General features: G+C 45.3%; 1 protein-coding gene across 1 annotated transcript in view; it reads right to left on the reverse strand.

Moving 5' to 3' along the window:
* Nucleotides 1-18,508, reverse strand: part of CCDC85C (coiled-coil domain containing 85C) — a 155,978-nt gene that overhangs the window by 49,291 nt on the left and 88,179 nt on the right. The window contains exon 2 of the mRNA XM_077820466.1: nt 9,123-9,199. Coding sequence (XP_077676592.1) covers nt 9,123-9,199 — 77 coding nt within the window. The remainder of the gene's footprint in view (nt 1-9,122; nt 9,200-18,508) is intronic.

Below are 18,508 nucleotides of genomic sequence, written 5' to 3' on the forward strand. Positions count from 1 at the left end.
CCAAGATGGTGATAGTGACTGTGAAGTGCTCACCGAGAGTAGAAAGGCTATAAAAATAAAAAACTCAATAATAATGGGGGATTTCAACTATCCCCATATTGACAGGTACATGTCACCTCAGGATGGGATGCAGAGATAAAGTTTCTTGACACCTTAAATGACTGCTTCTTGGAGCAGCGAGTCCTGGAACTCACAAGAGGAGAGGCAATTCTTGATTTAGTCCTAAATGGAGCACAGGATCTGGTCTAAGAGGTGAATATAGCTGGACCACATGGTAGTAGTGACCATAATATAATTAAGTTTAACATCCCTGTGGCGGGAAAAACGCCACAGCAGCCCCACACTATAGCATTTCATTTCAGAAAGGGGGACTACACAAAAATGAAGAAGTTTGTACCTTTTAATTTCTGTATCACTATGCTAAAAGTGAAATCTCTACAAGCTGCATGGAAACTTTTTAAAAAACACCGTAACAGAGGCTCAACTTAAATGAATGCCCCAAATTAAAAAAACATAGTAAGAGAACCAAAGAAGAGCCACCGTGGCTAAACAACAAAGTAAAAGAAGCAGTGAGAGACAAAAGGCATCCTTTAAAAAGTGGAAGTTAAACCCTAGTGAGGAAAATAGAAAGGAGAAACTCTGGCAAATGAAGTCTAAAAATATAATTAGGAAGACCAAAAAAAGAATTTGAAGAACAGCTAATAGCAAAAACTAATAGCAAAACAATTTTTAAGCACATCAGAAGCAGGAAGCAGTAGGGCCACTGTATGATCAAGATACTAAAGGAGTACTCAATGACGATAAGGCCATTGCAGAGAACCTAAATGAAATCTTTGCATTGGTCTTCACTGCTGAGGATGAGAGAGAGATTCCCAAACCTGAACCATTCTTTTTAGGTGACATATCTGAGGAACTGTCCCAGATTGAGGTGTCGTTAAAGGAGGTTTTGGAAAAAATTGATACATTAAACAGTAATAAGTCACCAGGACCAGATGATATTCACCCAAGAGTTTTGAAGGAACTCAGATGTGAAATTGTAGAACTACTAACTGTAGCTTGTAACCTATCATTTAAATCAGCTTCTGTAACAAATTACTGGAGGATAGCTAATGTGACACTGATTTTTAAAAAGGGCTCCAGAGGTGACCCCGGCAATTACAGGCCGGTAAGCCTGACTTCAGTACCGGGCAAACTAGTTGAAACTATAGTAAAGAACAAAATTGTCAGACACATACATGAACATAATTTGTTGGGGAAGAGTCAACACGGTTTCTGTAAAGGGAAATCATTCCTCACCAATCTACTAGAATTCTTTGAGGGGGTCAACAAGTATGTGGACAAGACGGATGCAGTGGATATAGTGTACTTAGATTTTCAGAAAGCCTTTGACAAGGTCCCTCATCAAAGGCTCTTAAGCAAAGTAAGCTGTCCTGGGATAAGAGAGAAGATCCTCTCAGGGACTGGTAACTGGTTAAAAGATAGGAAATAAAGGGTAGGAATCAATGGTCAGTTTTCAGAATGGAGAGAGTTAAATAGTGGTGTCCCCCAGGGGTCTGTACTGGAACCAGTCCTATTCAACATATTCACAAATTATCTGGAAAAAGGGGTAAACAGTGAAGTGGCAAAATTTGCAAATGATACAAAACTAATCACGATAATTAAGTCCCAGGCAGACTGTGAAGAGCTACAAAAGGATCTCACAAAACTGAGTAACTGGGCAACGAAATGGCAGATGAAATTCAATGTTGATAAATGCAAAGTAATGCACATTGGAAAACATAATTCCAACTATGCATATAAAATGATGGGGGTCTATATTAGCTGTTACCACTCAAGAAAGATCTTGGAGTCATTGTGGATTGTTCTCTGAAAACATCCATTCAGTGTGCAGCGGCAGTCAAAAAAGTGAACAGAATGTTGGGAATCATTAAGAAAGGGATAGATAATAAGACAAAAAATATCACACTGCCTCTATGTAAATCCATGGTACTCCCACATCTTGAATACTGTGTGCAAATGTGGTCACCCCATCTCAAAAAAGATATACTGGAATTGGAAAAGGTTCAGAAAAGGGCAACAAAAATTATTAGGCGTATGGAACGGCTGCCATATGAGGAGAGATTAATAAGACTGGGACTTTTCAGCTTGGAAAAGAGACGACTAAGGGGGGATGGGTATGATAGAGGTCTATAAAATCATGACTGATGTGGAGAAAGTAAATAAGGAAGTGTTTCCATGGATCATATTGGACTATTCAGCCCAAGAACACGGTATACCTGCCACCTATTTGTATTTGTCCTTGAGGGTAAATTAATCTTGTTCCAACAACATGACATTGTTCATGGTGATATTTGGCATGATCTCATGTGATAACATTGAGTTATATCACAAAGCTAGGAGTAAACTACCAACTCTAAGTAGGATAACAAAACCTTCATTGGAATAGGCCAGTGAAGACCTAGAATGGCTGGTGTCAGGAACCCACATGATCAGTGGACACTAGGACTTGCAACGCTACATTAACTAAGAGCCGCGTCCAAAATATAGTAAAATTCTGCTCCAAGGCTACAGAAAGCTTTAGATGATGCAGCAGGAGATGTAATGAGTCTACTCTATTATATTGTTCAACACTCGCTGCTAGCTGCTGCTCCTGGCTTAGAGCATTACTAAGGGTAGCCCTGAAAAGGAGCTATCAATTCCTGTGGGTAGATATGATGTAGGAATTAAAGATCATCTGGAGAGAAACAATGGCTCTACAATGAAGCAGCGGGTATAAAAGAATAAAACCAAAAAAACCCACCCAAACTAAAAAGTCCCACCATATCTGTACTTACTTATCATGAACGAGAAGGAGAGAGAAAGGAGAAAGGAAAGCTTCTTCATTTCCCCCCATCCTCAATCGCGGTTCAGGGAATGGGAGCATTCGATCCTACTCAAAATGGGAAGAAAAGAGCTTCCAATGAATCTGTTCAAAATAGTCACCAGAAGCAGAGAAGTACATGTCTTAACACACCAGTATTGATGTTAATGTGTACAGTATGAACGGCAGACTCAGAAAGACCCTGGAATATCACTACTCCCACAACACCGGCGTTCTTTAGTCTTATGTGTTTAAGGATGGCAGAGATGTCAGCCAGCAGAATAATGAGCTACATTTAAATGTCTCACACTAATCTATTTTTCTGCCTGAAAAAGGCACAAAGGTACTGAGGTACACCTCCATACAGCCTCACATCCCAGCCACTAAACAGGGTAAGTAACAAATCTTTGTCAAGAAGCACCAGTTAGCAAAGGAGTCCTATGTCCCAGGCCACTGTAGTATAAACATTTTTACAAAGCTTGCAATATCATTTACAGTCCTGGCAATAGCAGATATCTCTGGATGAAGCAGTATTTTGGTTCTATGCTTAGCATTTGGAAATAACAAAGCTGTATTGGTTATAGAAGTCTTCCTGGCTTAATCTCTTAAGGCATTGGCATTGTTTGTTACTTAGGACCTCAGGTCTCATCACTCCTTCAGCGCCTTGGAGACAGAACGTCCTGCCATTGGGAAAGCATCTTTCCAAATACTGCTTGCTACTGCACTGTCAACATACAAGGGAGAAGGCTGAGCTGAGTTAAAATACGACTTAGGTGGTGAAAAGTGAAGTGAGTTTGGTGGTTTCAACAAAGTCTCAATTAGAGGGAACATATCAACAGTACAAAAATAGCACCCCATTTGTCATGGTGCTATCTGACTAGGTGCTTACCCAGAGCCCCTCATCACAGGATCTGAGCTTTGCTTTCCCAAAGCAAACAGAGCAAAAAAAGAGTCAAACAAGCAGACTAGATTTCTTCAGAGGGTGCTGGAAAGTGCATGTCTATGTACTGAGAAAGAGTGGGGAGCTTCTCATCTTTCTCCATCTTATCTTCTTTTCCTTAGGTTTGTTTGTTGACATTGTGGGAAGATGAGGTTAAATCAGCAAGTTCCAGAAGAGAGCTTTGGAGCAATTGCAGTGAAAGCGCAGGCCACGTCTATACCTACCGCTCTGCAGCAGTGCAGCTGCACCATACCCTGAGCCGCTGTCAGCATTCAGTGCTGACAAAAGAAAGCTCTCCCATCAGCATAAAAAACTCACCTCTGTGAGCGGCATAATCTATGTGGGTGGAAGAAGCTCTGTGCATAAGAACGTTTATGTCAGTGTAACTTATGTTGCTCGGGGGGGTGGGGGGGGTGGAATATTCATACCCCTGAGTGACATACGTTTTGCCGACATGGGCTGTAGTGTAGACGTAGCCTCAGTTCTGTGTTCCCCGTAATTTTACCCTTGAAGGTAGCAGTCTCATTGTTCACGGTACTACAGTAACGAGGGCCATATAAGTACCCAGGACCGCCAAATCGATGGTCTGTGAGCAAGAGGTATTCTTTTAAGTAGCTTGGCCCAGATGCCATGGAGAACCATAAAGTTGTTTTATAGTGAGTGAGTAGAGCACCAGGGTCATATGTTCTCAGTGACTAGTGTTGCTAACAAGATGGGCTGGTGCATTTTGGATCTTGGAGCTTATTACTGTCAGTGCATTCATTCCCAGGCACAGCAACTTGCAGTAATCCGGCCTGGAAGTCATGGAGGTGAGGATAATTGAAGATAGGTCATCATCAAGTGACAGCAGAGGGTCCAGCCTTCTTGCCAGCCCCAGAAACCAGGCAGCATTTTTGGCAGCTGTTGCTATTTGAGCATCCAGAAGCAGGAGATCCCCAAAGCAGCAAACTGATGTGGATAGTTGAGGGCAGACTCCCTCAGCAGCAGAAGGCATGATGGTGGTGACCAGAGCTTCAAAATATTTTTCTTTTCCCTCCAATTTATGCATGTTTAGCTTCAGCCCAATGCCTTTCACGCCAGTCACCAAGTGAGCAAGGGATAAGGGATTTGGTAGCAAATGAGACAATGTCCCGTCCTCCATTGTCTGAGTGTGGCCTGAAAGCCAGGATTGATGGGATGTTCTGTATTAATTTCTACTACAGAAGTGCTAGGTATTACAGGGGGAGAGGGAAGTGTTTTAGGATTTTTTTAAAGAAACTCTCCTTCTCAATTTCATTGGCTAAAAACAGAAAACTGTGAACATGCTGGGCTTTCCTGTAAGGTGTATGAAATCCATTCCTTCAAACGTGAACATTTCTTGAGCAGTTGCCTCATGGGAGGTCCATTTGCAAAAAAAAGGGCTTCAGATGCGAACAGTGTGCTAATGAAAAGAATGTCCCTAGACATCTTTGTAGTCCATGTACTTTTCACCTACTAATTAGTGATCACTTTTCTGACCTCGTAAAAGCACAGGCAACCAGATAAAGCGCTCAGTGCCCTATGGCCTGCAGAAGACAGAAATAAGTCAGGCCAAGGGCATATTGAACAGGGAGCCACTTACCCAGTCCATGGCCAGTCTCCTAGCAACAGGCCACAGCATTCAACAGAGCCCATCTGTTTACCAATATTTCCAATTAAATCATCGCAGGGTTTAAACTGCCACCAGCTAATTTAGGGGTGGGAGAGAGTTAACATTAAATTAGCAATTGATTTATGTCTGAAGGCCACTTGGATGCTGTTGAGTGCCTTTTGGGGTTTTAACCCTTTGGTAGCTACCTGGAGCTAAAGGACTTTCTGGTGTAATTCAACAGGGCATTTTGCTTTAATGTCAGGGATACCAGCTCAAGATCTCAACAAGTTGAAAGGATTACAAAGGCCATGAAGTTGGGTCAAACTGTAGCTTGTGTGACAGGGTCGGGCCAGATGGCTACAGGAGAGTGATATTTTTTTTTCTGTTTTCAAATTTGTTTTATAGAAGGCAGATATATTAGCCCCAGGTTAAGTAGGTCCCTTTTCCCTGGATAAGGTAACAGGGAAGGTTCCAGAACAATCAGGAACTTTCTGGAAACAATTAAGGCAGACAGGCTGATTAGAATACCTGCAGCCAATCAAGAAGCTGCTAGAATCAATTAAGGCAGGCTAATCAGGGCACCTGGGTTTAAAAAGGAGTTCACTTCAGTTTGTGGTGCGTGCGAGGAGCTGGGAGCAAGAGATGCAAGAAGCTGAGAGTGAGAAGGCATACTATTGGAAGACTGGGAAGTACAAGCATTATCAGACATCAGGAAGAAGGTCCTGTGGTGAGAATAAAGAAGGTGTTGGGAGGAGGCCATGAGGAAGTAGCCCAGGGAGTTGTAGCTGTCGCACATCTTTTCCAGGAGGCACTCCAGACAGCTGCATTCTACAAGGCCCTGGGCTGGAACCCAGAGTAGAGGGCGGGCCCGGTTCCCTCAATACCTCCCAACTCCTGATCAGACACAGGAGGAGTTGACCTGGACTGTGGGTTCACGAAAACGGCTAAACTGAGGGCAGCCGTGAATCTCCGAGATGAGCAGATCCGCCAATAAGCGCAAGACCCACCAAGGCAGAGAAGGAACTTTATCACACTTGATATTTAGATTTCGTAAAAAACAAGATTTTATAAAGAACCTCAGCACCAATAGAAATACTTCCATCTTCTGGATTTTTTTGGTTTTGTTTGTTAAGTCCAATGGGGAAAGGATGTGTTTTTTAAACAAATGAACATTTCAGCACCCCACGACAATCAGAACGTGGAAAGAAAAGCAATATTGGACTGGTTTATTTTAATTGTTCAAACTTAGTGAGATGGAAAGAGCAAGCAGAACAGCATAAAGTATAAGAAGTAAAACTAGGTTAAAAAAAAAGTATTTTCATTTCATTAAATCTAAAGTGATATTGACATAAGGGGCTGTTTTTAAATAATTACCAACTCTCTAACCAGACAGAATTTTAACCTAACAGCTGAGAGAATTAGCAGTTGTACTCACTGCCATAGCGCCCCCTATTGTCAGACCGTCTCATTGCAGCAGTTTCAGCCCTAGCACCCCATGTAGGCAGTCTGCCTTTGAGCGTGATTCAGTGCTCCAGATGAGAAGCATCTAGTTCAGATCCCTTACAGGGTAATAGAAATTCAAAATAGCATACAAAGTGTCTCAACAAATCAGCCCTTCCTCTGGGCTCTGTCTTCATTCCTTCTCCCCAGCTCTGGTATTCAGCACTAACCCCGCAACCCAAGTCTTCCTGAGGTGACTGTTCTCCTTCAGACTCTGGCTCAGGGCCCTTCACAGGAGTCCCTCTGCTTCCTGAACTCTACCCCTTTTAAGAGGGCTGTCCATGGAGTTATCACCTGATGTCTCCTAGTCCCACCCTCTCTGTCTGGGAAGCAACTAATTAGCTACAGCACAGGTGTAATAGATGTGACTGACTGTCTCTTATCCCTTTCTAGCCCATAATGGGGTTTCAGTCCATCACCAAGAGATGGTCACAAAGAGTGACTATAAAACTTCCTTAAAGCAAGAAGTGAGGTTTAGAACAGAAGAACACGCCAGCACAGAAGAAAGTGAAAGGATACGAGGGCACAGGGCTGAATTCTCTGCTGATTTAAATGGCCATACCAATGAAGCTGCACCAGTTTACACCAGCAGGGAATTTGGCCCTGGAGCCAGAGGAAATGCAAGGCAGGAGGAGTTTCCCCATGCAACCTCACATGTCAGAGCAGCCGAGAAGCAAGAAGGAACAGAACAGCTGGTGGCTAGAAGCCCCTAGCAGCAGAAAACAGGGAGCAAGCACAGTCCTAGCTTTAAATGCTTTTTCTGGAGCCCACTGTGTGCAGAACAGTCACCCACTTCTTGGCGCTTGTTTGTTTATAAGCACAACGATTGTAAACAAATGTTACAAACGAGTTCCATACAACAATGGCCAATGCTGCTCCTTTTTGCTGTGCTCTCCTGCAGATATTATCCTTGTCCTACTTACAAATGGGCAGTAAAGACAACAACCTATAACAAGGATAGTGCATGCACTGGGGTCCTCTGTATAGACACATACATAACCCTGATGTAATGGGGGCCCTCGCCTCTAGAGCATCCCCTCACAGCCCAGTGTAGCACTGCCATTGCATCTTTGCCTCAGTTTCCCCAAATGAGGCTTTTAATAACTCCACTAAAGCTTGTTTTGAACAGTGCCCCTCCAGAGGTGTCTAGTTTATTCAGTCCCAAAAGGCAGAACATCACATGGGCAGACCTCCGCATCAGCACCTCCAGCTGGAGGGAGGAGGGGCTGAGTCAGCCTTAGTCCATCAACCCCCGTTATGCACTAGGTCCCTTACCAGCAAGGCATTCATAAACTGGAACCCTCTTCTCAAGTCAGGGGCCTCTAGCTGGGGAGGGTCCCTCCTCTTGGATCAAGGTCCCCACCTGGAGGCTGAACCGCAAGGACCCTTTCTCAGAACAGCATATAATTCCTCTAATCTAGGACTTCTTCTGTTGCCTGGTGAAGCTCTTCGTGGGAGCCAGGTTGTTCTGCGATTTAGCATTCTTAGTCCCTTTCTTCTGAAAACTCTTCCACCCAGGAGCATTCCCCCTGGCTTTCTTTTGCTGCTGCACCTCCTTCACTAGTTTTCTCCCCCCGAAGCCTTCTCTCTAGGAGCTTTCTCTTCCTACACTCTGGAACCATTCCTCTCCCCAGGAGCTTCTGTTCTCCTTGCTCCCCATGCTAGCTGTAGCTTCACTTTTATCAGGCCCAGGTGTTTCCTTGCCTAATTAACTGCTTCCCAGTTACTCAGTAACTTAATTAGTCCCAGGTGAACCTGAGTTGCCTCATTCCCTCTGGTGGAGCCTGTCAGAGGTAGTGTGGGCCCCTGATCCCTTCAGAGGGCCAGCTACCCTATGACACCTCCTTTGTGTTCCTCCATACCATCTTGCTGCTGTTGCTGCAAGAGCCTTCTCCTCTGCAGCTCCTGCTATGGGGAGCAGCCTTCCTGTCACTCTCCACCTCACGAGCGCCTTGTCTTTGTCTGGACTTGTTTCCTTTACTCTCTCTCTAATGTGCTTTATTATTTAATTTTATAAATGATTTTGAGGTACAATTAGTATGAAAGTCATTTTACAAAATAAGACCCGATCCTGCAACTGGATCAATGCAGGTGCACCCTCGCACTTCAAGAGGGCCTGATTGAAATCATGGGGGAACCAGGTTCTGCCTGCTTGGATCCAGTCGCAGGATCTAAAAGTCATGTTGTATATTAACACCACCAAAAAAACCTACCTGAGAAAGGAGTTTGTTGTCATCCTCCAACAGTTTGACTTTTGTTTCAAGTTGCCTGATGTAGTTGGAAGATGAATCTTTAAAGAGAAGAAAAAGAAATAAGATTAATCTCCCTGTGACACGGTTCTTTAAAATAAGTAATATAGTTTCACCTTTAGACTCATTTTTCCTCTCACTGGAAGATAAGCTTAGAAAAGAGCTAAAGAACCATGCTCAGGGGTCACAGCTGGAGAGTCTAATGCATTAACAAAGAGGAGGAGACAGATACAGCAAGACCTAAAACCTCAAGTACACACACGGATGAACATACACACCCAAAGAATTCTACCAGTGAGATCTGATAGGCTAATCTAAAAACACATGGAGTAGGCAGAAATAATGGGAGGGCACCAGAGTATAGTATAGTCTCACATAACATGGCAGTGTTCAATTTGGGGAGTTTAATAGACAGTTTAGCATTACAGTAAGACAGCACCGGGGTTAGGATGACCTGGTGCTGAAGACCTCTGTGGGTGGGTTGCTGCTGTGCAGAACATCTGCGTTTGTTTTGGAACACATTTTGAAGCAACACATATTGCAAATTGCACACAGAGAAATTAAAGAGAGGGCAAAATAGTTGCACCAGCTTTATCACAATTTAACTATTTGAAGGACATTCTTGCTCACATTAAGCGGTCTGTAACATTTTAAATTAGTCTGCAGTGTGTGTGTGATCTGTTTGCAGTGAGTTTTGCAGCTTAAGCAAGTGACTAACCTGAGCAAACTCTGTTCTGTCAAAAGTATTTTGTAAAGTGGAGAAGATAGAGCATTGGACTGGGACACAGGAGATCTAGGTTCTATTCCCACCATGGCCATTGGCCTGCTGGGTGACCTTGGGCAAGTCACTTCACCTCCTTGAGTCTCAGTTTCCCCATCTGTGAAATGGGGATAATGATACCTACCTCCTTTGTAAAGTGCTTTGAGATCTACAGATGGAAAGCGCTATATGAGCTAGGTATTAGTATTAACTGTGAAATGGTGCAAAGCCACTATTCAACCATAACAGTTCACACTGAGCATGAATGAGAGAGGAACTGAGCACCCTGCTGATTTTTGTTGGGCTTTGGAGATACTGAGCACTCAGGCTCAGACCCACTGTCGTCTAGCAAGATGCAGTTAGTAAGAGATTTTCATACATGATCTTCCAAGGCTCATTCCTATACTACCTCATCTCTCACTGATGTCTTTGGATGTTGAAGTTGTCCAACACCTACCAGAGATACTCAGCACCTTGCAGAATTCTTGCCAGGTCATTCTCTATGCAGGTTTTGCAGATCTGCTAGCATGCAACTGCAGCTAATCTCTTAAGGTGTTTTGACTATTCATGGGAAAAACTGAAATATGCCTGAAAATGTCACCTTAGACATGTGCCACACTGCACACAAAGGAAGTGTAAAAACTACTCAGACAAGACATATTATATTCAAGTACTGTATCTACTTACAGTACAAACTCCCCTGGATGACATGTATTGCTTTTATTTTAAAACTGTTTTGTATGAAACAAGTAAATCCAAATATTCCTCATAACAAAAACAGAGGATAAGAAAAGGCAATTTCAAATCACATAGGTCCTCTGAACAGGTTAAATGGCCTTAGGATCCATACAATACCACCTTGAGATGCAGTGTTGTCAGAGTTCACAAACTAAACAGGCCAGGTATGAACTTTGCTGGGAATGAACAACTAAGAGCAGCTGTAGGAAGTGGTTTGCATAGTCAATACTTGGCACTTTCCTCTCTGACGCCTCAATTCAGCAAAGCAAACTGCTTAAGTAAGTTTTAAAGTTCCATCTGATGAAGTGGGTTCTAACCTACAAAAGCTTATGCCCAAATAAATTTGTTAGTCTCTAAGGTACCACCAGGACTCCTCATTATTTTTGCCGATACAGACTAACACAGCTACCACTCTGAGGGTATGTCTACACTACGGAATAAGGTCGAATTTATAGAAGTCGGTTTTTTAGAAATCAGTTTTATATATTCGAGTGTGTGTGTCCCCACAGAAAATGCTCTAAGTGCATTAACTCGGCGGAGTGCTTCCACAGTACCGAGGCTAGAGTCGACTTCCGGAGCGTTGCACTGTGGATAGCTATCCCACACTTCCCGCAGTCTCCGCTGCCCATTGGAATTCTGGGTTGAGATCCCAATGCCTGATGGGGCTAAAACATTGTCGCGGGTGGTTCTGGGTACATATTGTCAGGCCCCCGTTCCCTCCCTCCCTCCGTGAAAGCAAGGGCAGACAATCGTTTCGCGCCTTTCTTCCTGAGTTACCTGTGCAGACGCCATACCAAGGCAAGCATGGAGCCCGCTCAGGTAACCGTCACCCTATGACTCCTGGGTGCTGGCAGACGCGGTACGGCGCTGCTACACAGTAGCAGCAACCCCTTGCCTTGTGGCAGCAGACGGTACAGTACGACTGGTAGCCGTCCTCGTCATGTCCGAGGTGCTCCTGGCCACGTCGGCTGGGAGCGCCTGGACAGACATGGGCGCAGGAACTAAATTTGGAGTGACTTGACCAGGTTATTCTCTTTAGTCCTGCAGTCAGTCCTATTGAACCGTCTTATGGTGAGCAGGCAGGCGATACGGATTGCTAGCAGTCGTACTGTACCATCTTCTGCCAGGCAGGCAAGAGATGAGGATTGCTAGCAGTCATATTGTACCATCTTCTGCCGGGCAGGCAAGAGATGAGGATGGCTAGCAGTCGTACTGTACCATCTTCTGCCGAGCAGCCATGAGATGTGGATGGCATGCAGTCCTTCTGCACCGTCTGCTGCCAGTCAAAGATGTAAAAGATAGATGGAGTGGATCAAAACAAGAAACAGACCAGATTTGTTTTGTACTCATTTGCTTCCCCCCCTCCCCTGTCTAGGGGACTCATTCCTCTAGGTCACACGGCAGTCACTCACAGAGAAGGTGCAGCGAGGTAAATCTAGCCATGTATCAATCAGAGGCCAGGCTAACCTCCTTGTTCCAATAAGAACAATAACTTACGTGCACCATTTCTTATTGGAACTCTCCGTGAAGTCCTGCCTGAAATACTCCTTGATGTAAAGACACCCCCTTTGTTGATTTTAGCTCCCTGAAGCCAACCCTGTAAGCCGTGTCATCAGTCGCCCCTCCCTCCGTCAGAGCAACGGCAGACAATCGTTCCGCGCCTTTTTTCTGTGCGGACGCCATACCAAGGCAAGCATGGAGGCCGCTCAGCTCACTTTGGCAATTAGGAGCACATTAAACATTATCCAGCAGTATATGCAGCACCGGAACCTGGCAAAGCGATACCGGGCGAGGAGGCGACATCAGCGCGGTCACGTGAGTGATCAGGACATGGACACAGATTTCTCTGAAAGCATGGGCCCTGCCAATGCATGCATCATGGTGCTAATGGGGCAGGTTCATGCTGTGGAACGCCGATTCTGGGCTCGGGAAACAAGCACAGACTGGTGGGACTGCATAGTGTTGCAGGTCTGGGACGATTCCCAGTGGCTGCGAAACTTTCGCATGCGTAAGGGCACTTTCATGGAACTTTGTGACTTGTTTTCCCCTGCCCTGAAGCGCATGAATACCAAGATGAGAGCAGCCCTCACAGTTGAGAAGCGAGTGGTGATAGCCCTGTGGAAGCTTGCAACACCAGACAGCTACCGGTCAGTTGGGAATCAATTTGGAGTGGGCAAATCTACTGTGGGGGCTGCTGTGATGCAAGTAGCCCACGCAATCAAAGATCTGCTGATATCAAGAGTAGTGACCCTGGGAAATGTGCAGGTCACAGTGGATGGCTTTGCTGCAATGGGATTCCCTAACTGTGGTGGGGCCATAGACGGAACCCATATCCCTATCTTGGCACCGGAGCACCAAGCCGCCGAGTACATAAACCGCAAGGGGTACTTTTCGATAGTGCTGCAAGCTCTGGTGGATCACAAGGGACGTTTCACCAACATCAACGTGGGATGGCCGGGAAAGGTACATGACGCTCGCATCTTCAGGAACTCTGGTCTGTTTCAAAAGCTGCAGGAAGGGACTTTATTCCCAGACCAGAAAATAGCTGTTGGGGATGTTGAAATGCCTGTATGTATCCTTGGGGACCCAGCCTACCCCTTAATGCCATGGTTCATGAAGCCATACACAGGCAGCCTGGACAGTAGTCAGGAGCTCTTCAACTACAGGCTGAGCAAGTGCAGAATGGTGGTAGAATGTGCATTTGGACGTTTAAAGGCGCGCTGGCGCAGTTTACTGACTCGCTTAGACCTCAGCGAAACCAATATTCCCACTGTTATTACTGCTTGCTGTGTGCTCCACAATATCTGTGAGAGTAAGGGGGAGACATTTATGGCGGGGTAGGAGGTTGAGGCAAATCGCCTGGCTGCTGGTTACGCGCAGCCAGACACCAGGGTGGTTAGAAGAGCACAGGAGGGTGCGGTACGCATCAGAGAAGCTTTGAAAACCAGTTTCATGACTGGCCAGGCTACGGTGTGAAAGTTCTGTTTGTTTCTCCTTGATGAAACCCCCCCGCCCCTTGGTTCACTCTACTTCCCTGCAAGCTAACCACCCGCCCCTCCTCCCGTCAATCACCGCTTGCAGAGGCAATAAAGTCATTGTTGCTTCACATTCATGCATTCTTTATTCATTCATCACACAAATAGGGGGATGACTACCAAGGTAGCCCAGGAGGGGTGGTGGAGGAGGGAAGGAAAATGCCACACAGCACTTTAAGCACAGCACTTTAAAAGTTTACAACTTTAAAATTTATTGAATGACAGCCTTTTTTTTGGGCAATCCTCTGTGGTGGGGTGGCTGGTTGGCCGGAGGCCCCCCCACCGCATTCTTGGGCATCTGGGTGTGGAGGCTATGGAACTTGGGGAGGAGGGCGGTTGGTTACTCAGGGGCTGCAGTGGCAGTCTGTGCTCCAGCTGCCTTTGCTGCAGCTCAACCATACCCTGGAGCATACTGGTTTGGTCCACCAGCAGCCTCAGCATTGAATCCTGCCTCCTCTCATCACGCTGCCACCACATTTGAGCTTCAGCCCTCTCTTCAGCCTGCCACTTACTCTCTTCAGCCCGCCACTTACTCTCTTCAGCCCGCCACCTCTTCTCCCGGTCATTTTGTGCTTTCCTGCACTCTGACATTATTTGCCTCCACGCATTCGTCTGTGCTCTGTCAGTGTGGGAGGACAGCATGAGCTCGGAGAACATTTCATTGCGAGTGCATTTTTTTTTTCTTTCTAAGCTTCACTAGCCTCTGGGAAGGAGAAGATCCTGTGATCATTGAAACACATGCAGCTGGTGGAGAAAAAAAAAGGGACAGCGGTATTTAAAAAGACACATTTTATAAAACAGTGGCTACACTCTTTCAGGGTAATCCTTGCTGTTAACATTACATACATAGCACATGTGCTTTCGTTACAAGGTCGCATTTTGCCTCCTCCCAAACGTGGCTACCCCCTCAACCTTCCCCCCTCCCTGTGGCTAACAGCGGGGAACATTTCTGTTTAGCCACAGGCAAACAGCCCAGCAGGAATGGGCTCCTCTGAGTGACCCCTGAAGAAAAGCACTCTATTTCAACCAGGTGACCATGAATTATATCTCACTCTCCTGAGGATAACAGAGAGAGATAAAGAACGGATGTTGTTTGAATGCCAGCAAACATACACTGCAATGCTTTGTTCTACAATGATTCCCGAGTACGTGTTACTGGCCTGGAGTGGTAAAGTGTCCTACCATGAAGGACGCAATAAGGCTGCCCTCCCCAGAAACCTTTTGCAAAGGCTTTAGGAGTACATCTAGGAGAACCGCGAATGCCAGGGCAAAGTAATCCTTTCACATGCTTGCTTTTAAACCATGTATAGTATTTTAAAAGGTACACTCACCAGAGGTCCCTTCTCCGCCTGCTGGGTCCAGGAGGCAGCCTTGGGTGGGTTCGGGGGGTACTGGCTCCAGGTCCAGGGTGAGAAACAGTTCCTGGCTGTCGGGAAAACCGGTTTCTCTGCTTGCTTGCTGTGAGCTATCTACAACCTCATCATCATCATCATCATCATCCCCAAAACCTGCTTCCGTATTGCCTCCATCTCCATTGAAGGAGTCAAACAACACGGCTGGGGTAGTGGTGGCTGAAGCCCCTAAAATGGCATGCAGCTCATCATAGAAGCGGCATGTTTGGGGCTCTGACCCAGAGCGGCCGTTCGCCTCTCTGGTTTTCTGGTAGGCTTGCCTCAGCTCCTTCAGTTTCACGCAGCACTGCTTCGGGTCCCTGTTATGGCCTCTGTCCTTCATGCCCTGGGAGATTTTGACAAAGGTTTTGGCATTTCGAAAACTGGAATGGAGTTCTGATAGCACGGATTCCTCTCCCCAAACAGCGATCAGATCCCGTACCTCCCGTTCGGTCCATGCTGGAGCTCTTTTGCGATTCTGGGACTCCATCATGGTCACCTGTGCTGATGAGCTCTGCATGGTCATCTGCAGCTTGCCACGCTGGCCAAACAGGAAATGAGATTCAAAAGTTCGCAGTTCTTTTCCTGTCTACCTGGCCAGTGCATCTGAGTTGAGAGAGCTGTCCAGAGCGGTCACAATGGAGCACTCTGGGATAGCTCCCGGAGGCCAATATCATCGAATTGTGTCCACAGTACCCCAAATTCGAGCCAGCAACGTCGATTTAAGCGCTAATCCACTTGTCAGGGGTGGAGTAAGGAAATCGATTTTAAGAGCCCTTTAAGTCGAAATAAAGGGCTTCATTGTGTGGACGGGTGCAGGTTTACATCGATTTAACGCTGCTAAATTCGACCTAAAGTCCTAGTGTAGACCAGGGCTGAAAACTGAAGTCAGGGACACTTCGCACATGCTTAAGTACTTTGAGAATCAGGGGCTAGGGTCTGAGTTAGTAATGTACCTGTGGCCCACCATAGTGTTAGGGGCACCGCTTTGTTGTGACATTTTATGATTGTTTAAAAAAAAAAAATCTTACAAATTTTGCCCTGAGAATATCGGCAACCACCTGGCCAAATTCCTAGTTTGCTTCCCTAAATTCAATCTGCAGCCCTGATTGGAGAAGTTATTCTTCACTTTCTGCCATACATGGCTTCACAGAGTTTCTGTGCACTGTTAAACAAAAATTTAGTGCCAGAGGTGAATCTATGTACGTACAATCCTGAATTTTTCCACAAGGCTTCAGGCACCCAAATTTGTGGAAAATGAGTGGTTTGGAAAAGCAGGATGCAATGCAAGACTCACTTTGCTGCTAAAGGATGCAGGTGCCTTGTGATTACCTGCAGATCAGATATCACTCGTCTGGACATATTTTGTACATCCTTTTGATAAATATGTAAGCTACTAGGATGAGAGGTAGTATATAATGCTACAGAGCAGTGGTTCTCAAACTTTTGTACTGGTGACCCCTTTCACATAGCAAGCACCATTTAACACCATTATAAATGCTGGAGGCAAAGTGGGGTTTGGGGTGGAGGCTAACAGCTCGCAACCCCCCAGATAATAACCTCATGACCCCTTGAGGGGTCCCGACCCCCAGTTTGAGAACCCCTGCTATAGAGGCTCGATATATGCACAGCTGGCTCAGATGCAGGTGCTCAGCTACAACCATACTATTTAGCAGGGTTTTTGCCTAGTTTACCTGTGCAGGGTGGACTTTGTGGGAGACAGCCCTCTCTAGACAGACTAGCTGAAGAACATAACATAAGAACAGCCATACTGGGTCAGACCAAAGATTCATCAATCTCTGTATCCTGTCTTCCGACAATGGCTAATGCCAGGTGTCTCAAAGGGAACGAACAGAGCAGGTAATAATCAAGTGATCCATTGAGACTAGGACACCATTCCTGCCCATCCTGGCTAGTCCCACAATTATTTATTATTATTTGTATTATGCCTAGATGCCCCAGTCATGGTCCAGGACCCCTTTGTGTTAAGTGCTGTACAAAACACAGAGCAAAAAGACAGTCTCTGCCCCAAACAGCTTATAAGATATTTTTGATCAAAGAACTGAATACTCCATGTCCACTATGGCCAGAGAAACTATGCTAGAAACCACCTAACAACACCCATGTTTAAAAAGAGTTGTGAATATATACACCTGCATGGAGAGGGTCCTCCATGAGTGAGTTTTATTAGTAGGCTTCCAATCAAATGGATTTGTTCCATGGCAGGGACAGTTTTTGAATACGGATACTCATAGAAAGAGAAAAAATTTAGAGAGAAATATTATTTCTTTTTTAAAATGATGCCTATCATATGCCAATGTGTGCTTTCCAGACACATGCTCAGCAGGGCTGTGCAACCCTGGGGAAGTCAATGGGAGCTGTGGGTGCTACCATCTTTGAAATTCAGTTCTAAGATTTACAAGGGCTCTAGTTCTCATCAGATGACACTCTGGAAAGTCAGTCCGTGTTCAAATACAATAAGTGAACCGATCTTTAATTCTGCCCTCTGTAAGGGAACGCCAAATGACCGTAGTAAAATTAAACATAAAAAAACAAACAAGAAAAAGAATCAGCTATTTTGTTGCCAGCAGTAAATATTGCATCTCTGGCACGGCATGAGAAACACTCATCAGTACTGTCAGCCTCTGCACTGCACTCTCAGAGATTAATCACCAACATCTTGTGGACATTCTTTATTCTAGGTGGGTGCCAGCTGAGCAGTCAACATCATGATTTCAATTGTAAAAGACTCCATAACTCTCAGACCTGCAGGCAGTGCCACTCAAGCATTAAGCAGCAAAACCTATGCTGAGTTCCCCCCCTCTTTTAGATCAAGAACCACATTCCCAGAATTTTTCTGCCTCTGACCTTCCCATTATCAGTACATTTTCCACACATACCCCCACCACCCCAAAAGCTTCATTTGAAAAAGGCATTGCAGACCCATCTGCTGAGCAGGAATGTTAATGGATCACACCCCCTAGCCAGAATCATTGTTCAAAATTAAACAAATCCCCCCCTTCCCATCTCCATATTAGCTATGTCTTCAGCTTTTAGGAATGCTTTAACCCTCAGTCCAAATGCACACTCTTCTCATTTGTTATAGTGGCTCTACAGAACTGCAAGATCTTGGCTGTGCCATTAGGGAGGGTTTCCCAGCTAGAATGAGGCTCACTTCCTCTCTGGCTATTGCTAAATTAGCCCTAGCAGCTATCCCTGGAGTTCTTCAGAAGCAGTTGTGTGAGGAAATGTTTGCCTTAGGACCCAGATCAGGTATCCACCCATCCTACTGTCTTTCATTATTATAACAACGCCACACTCTTGCACAGCTCTTTTCATCAGTAGATTCAAAGCGCTTCACAATCTCTAATGCGTTCTCACAACACCCCACTGAGGTAGGGAAGTGCTATTACCCTCATATTACAT

Source organism: Eretmochelys imbricata, chromosome 6 (genome assembly GCF_965152235.1).
Source record: "Eretmochelys imbricata isolate rEreImb1 chromosome 6, rEreImb1.hap1, whole genome shotgun sequence".
Lineage (NCBI taxonomy): Eukaryota > Metazoa > Chordata > Testudines > Cheloniidae > Eretmochelys > Eretmochelys imbricata.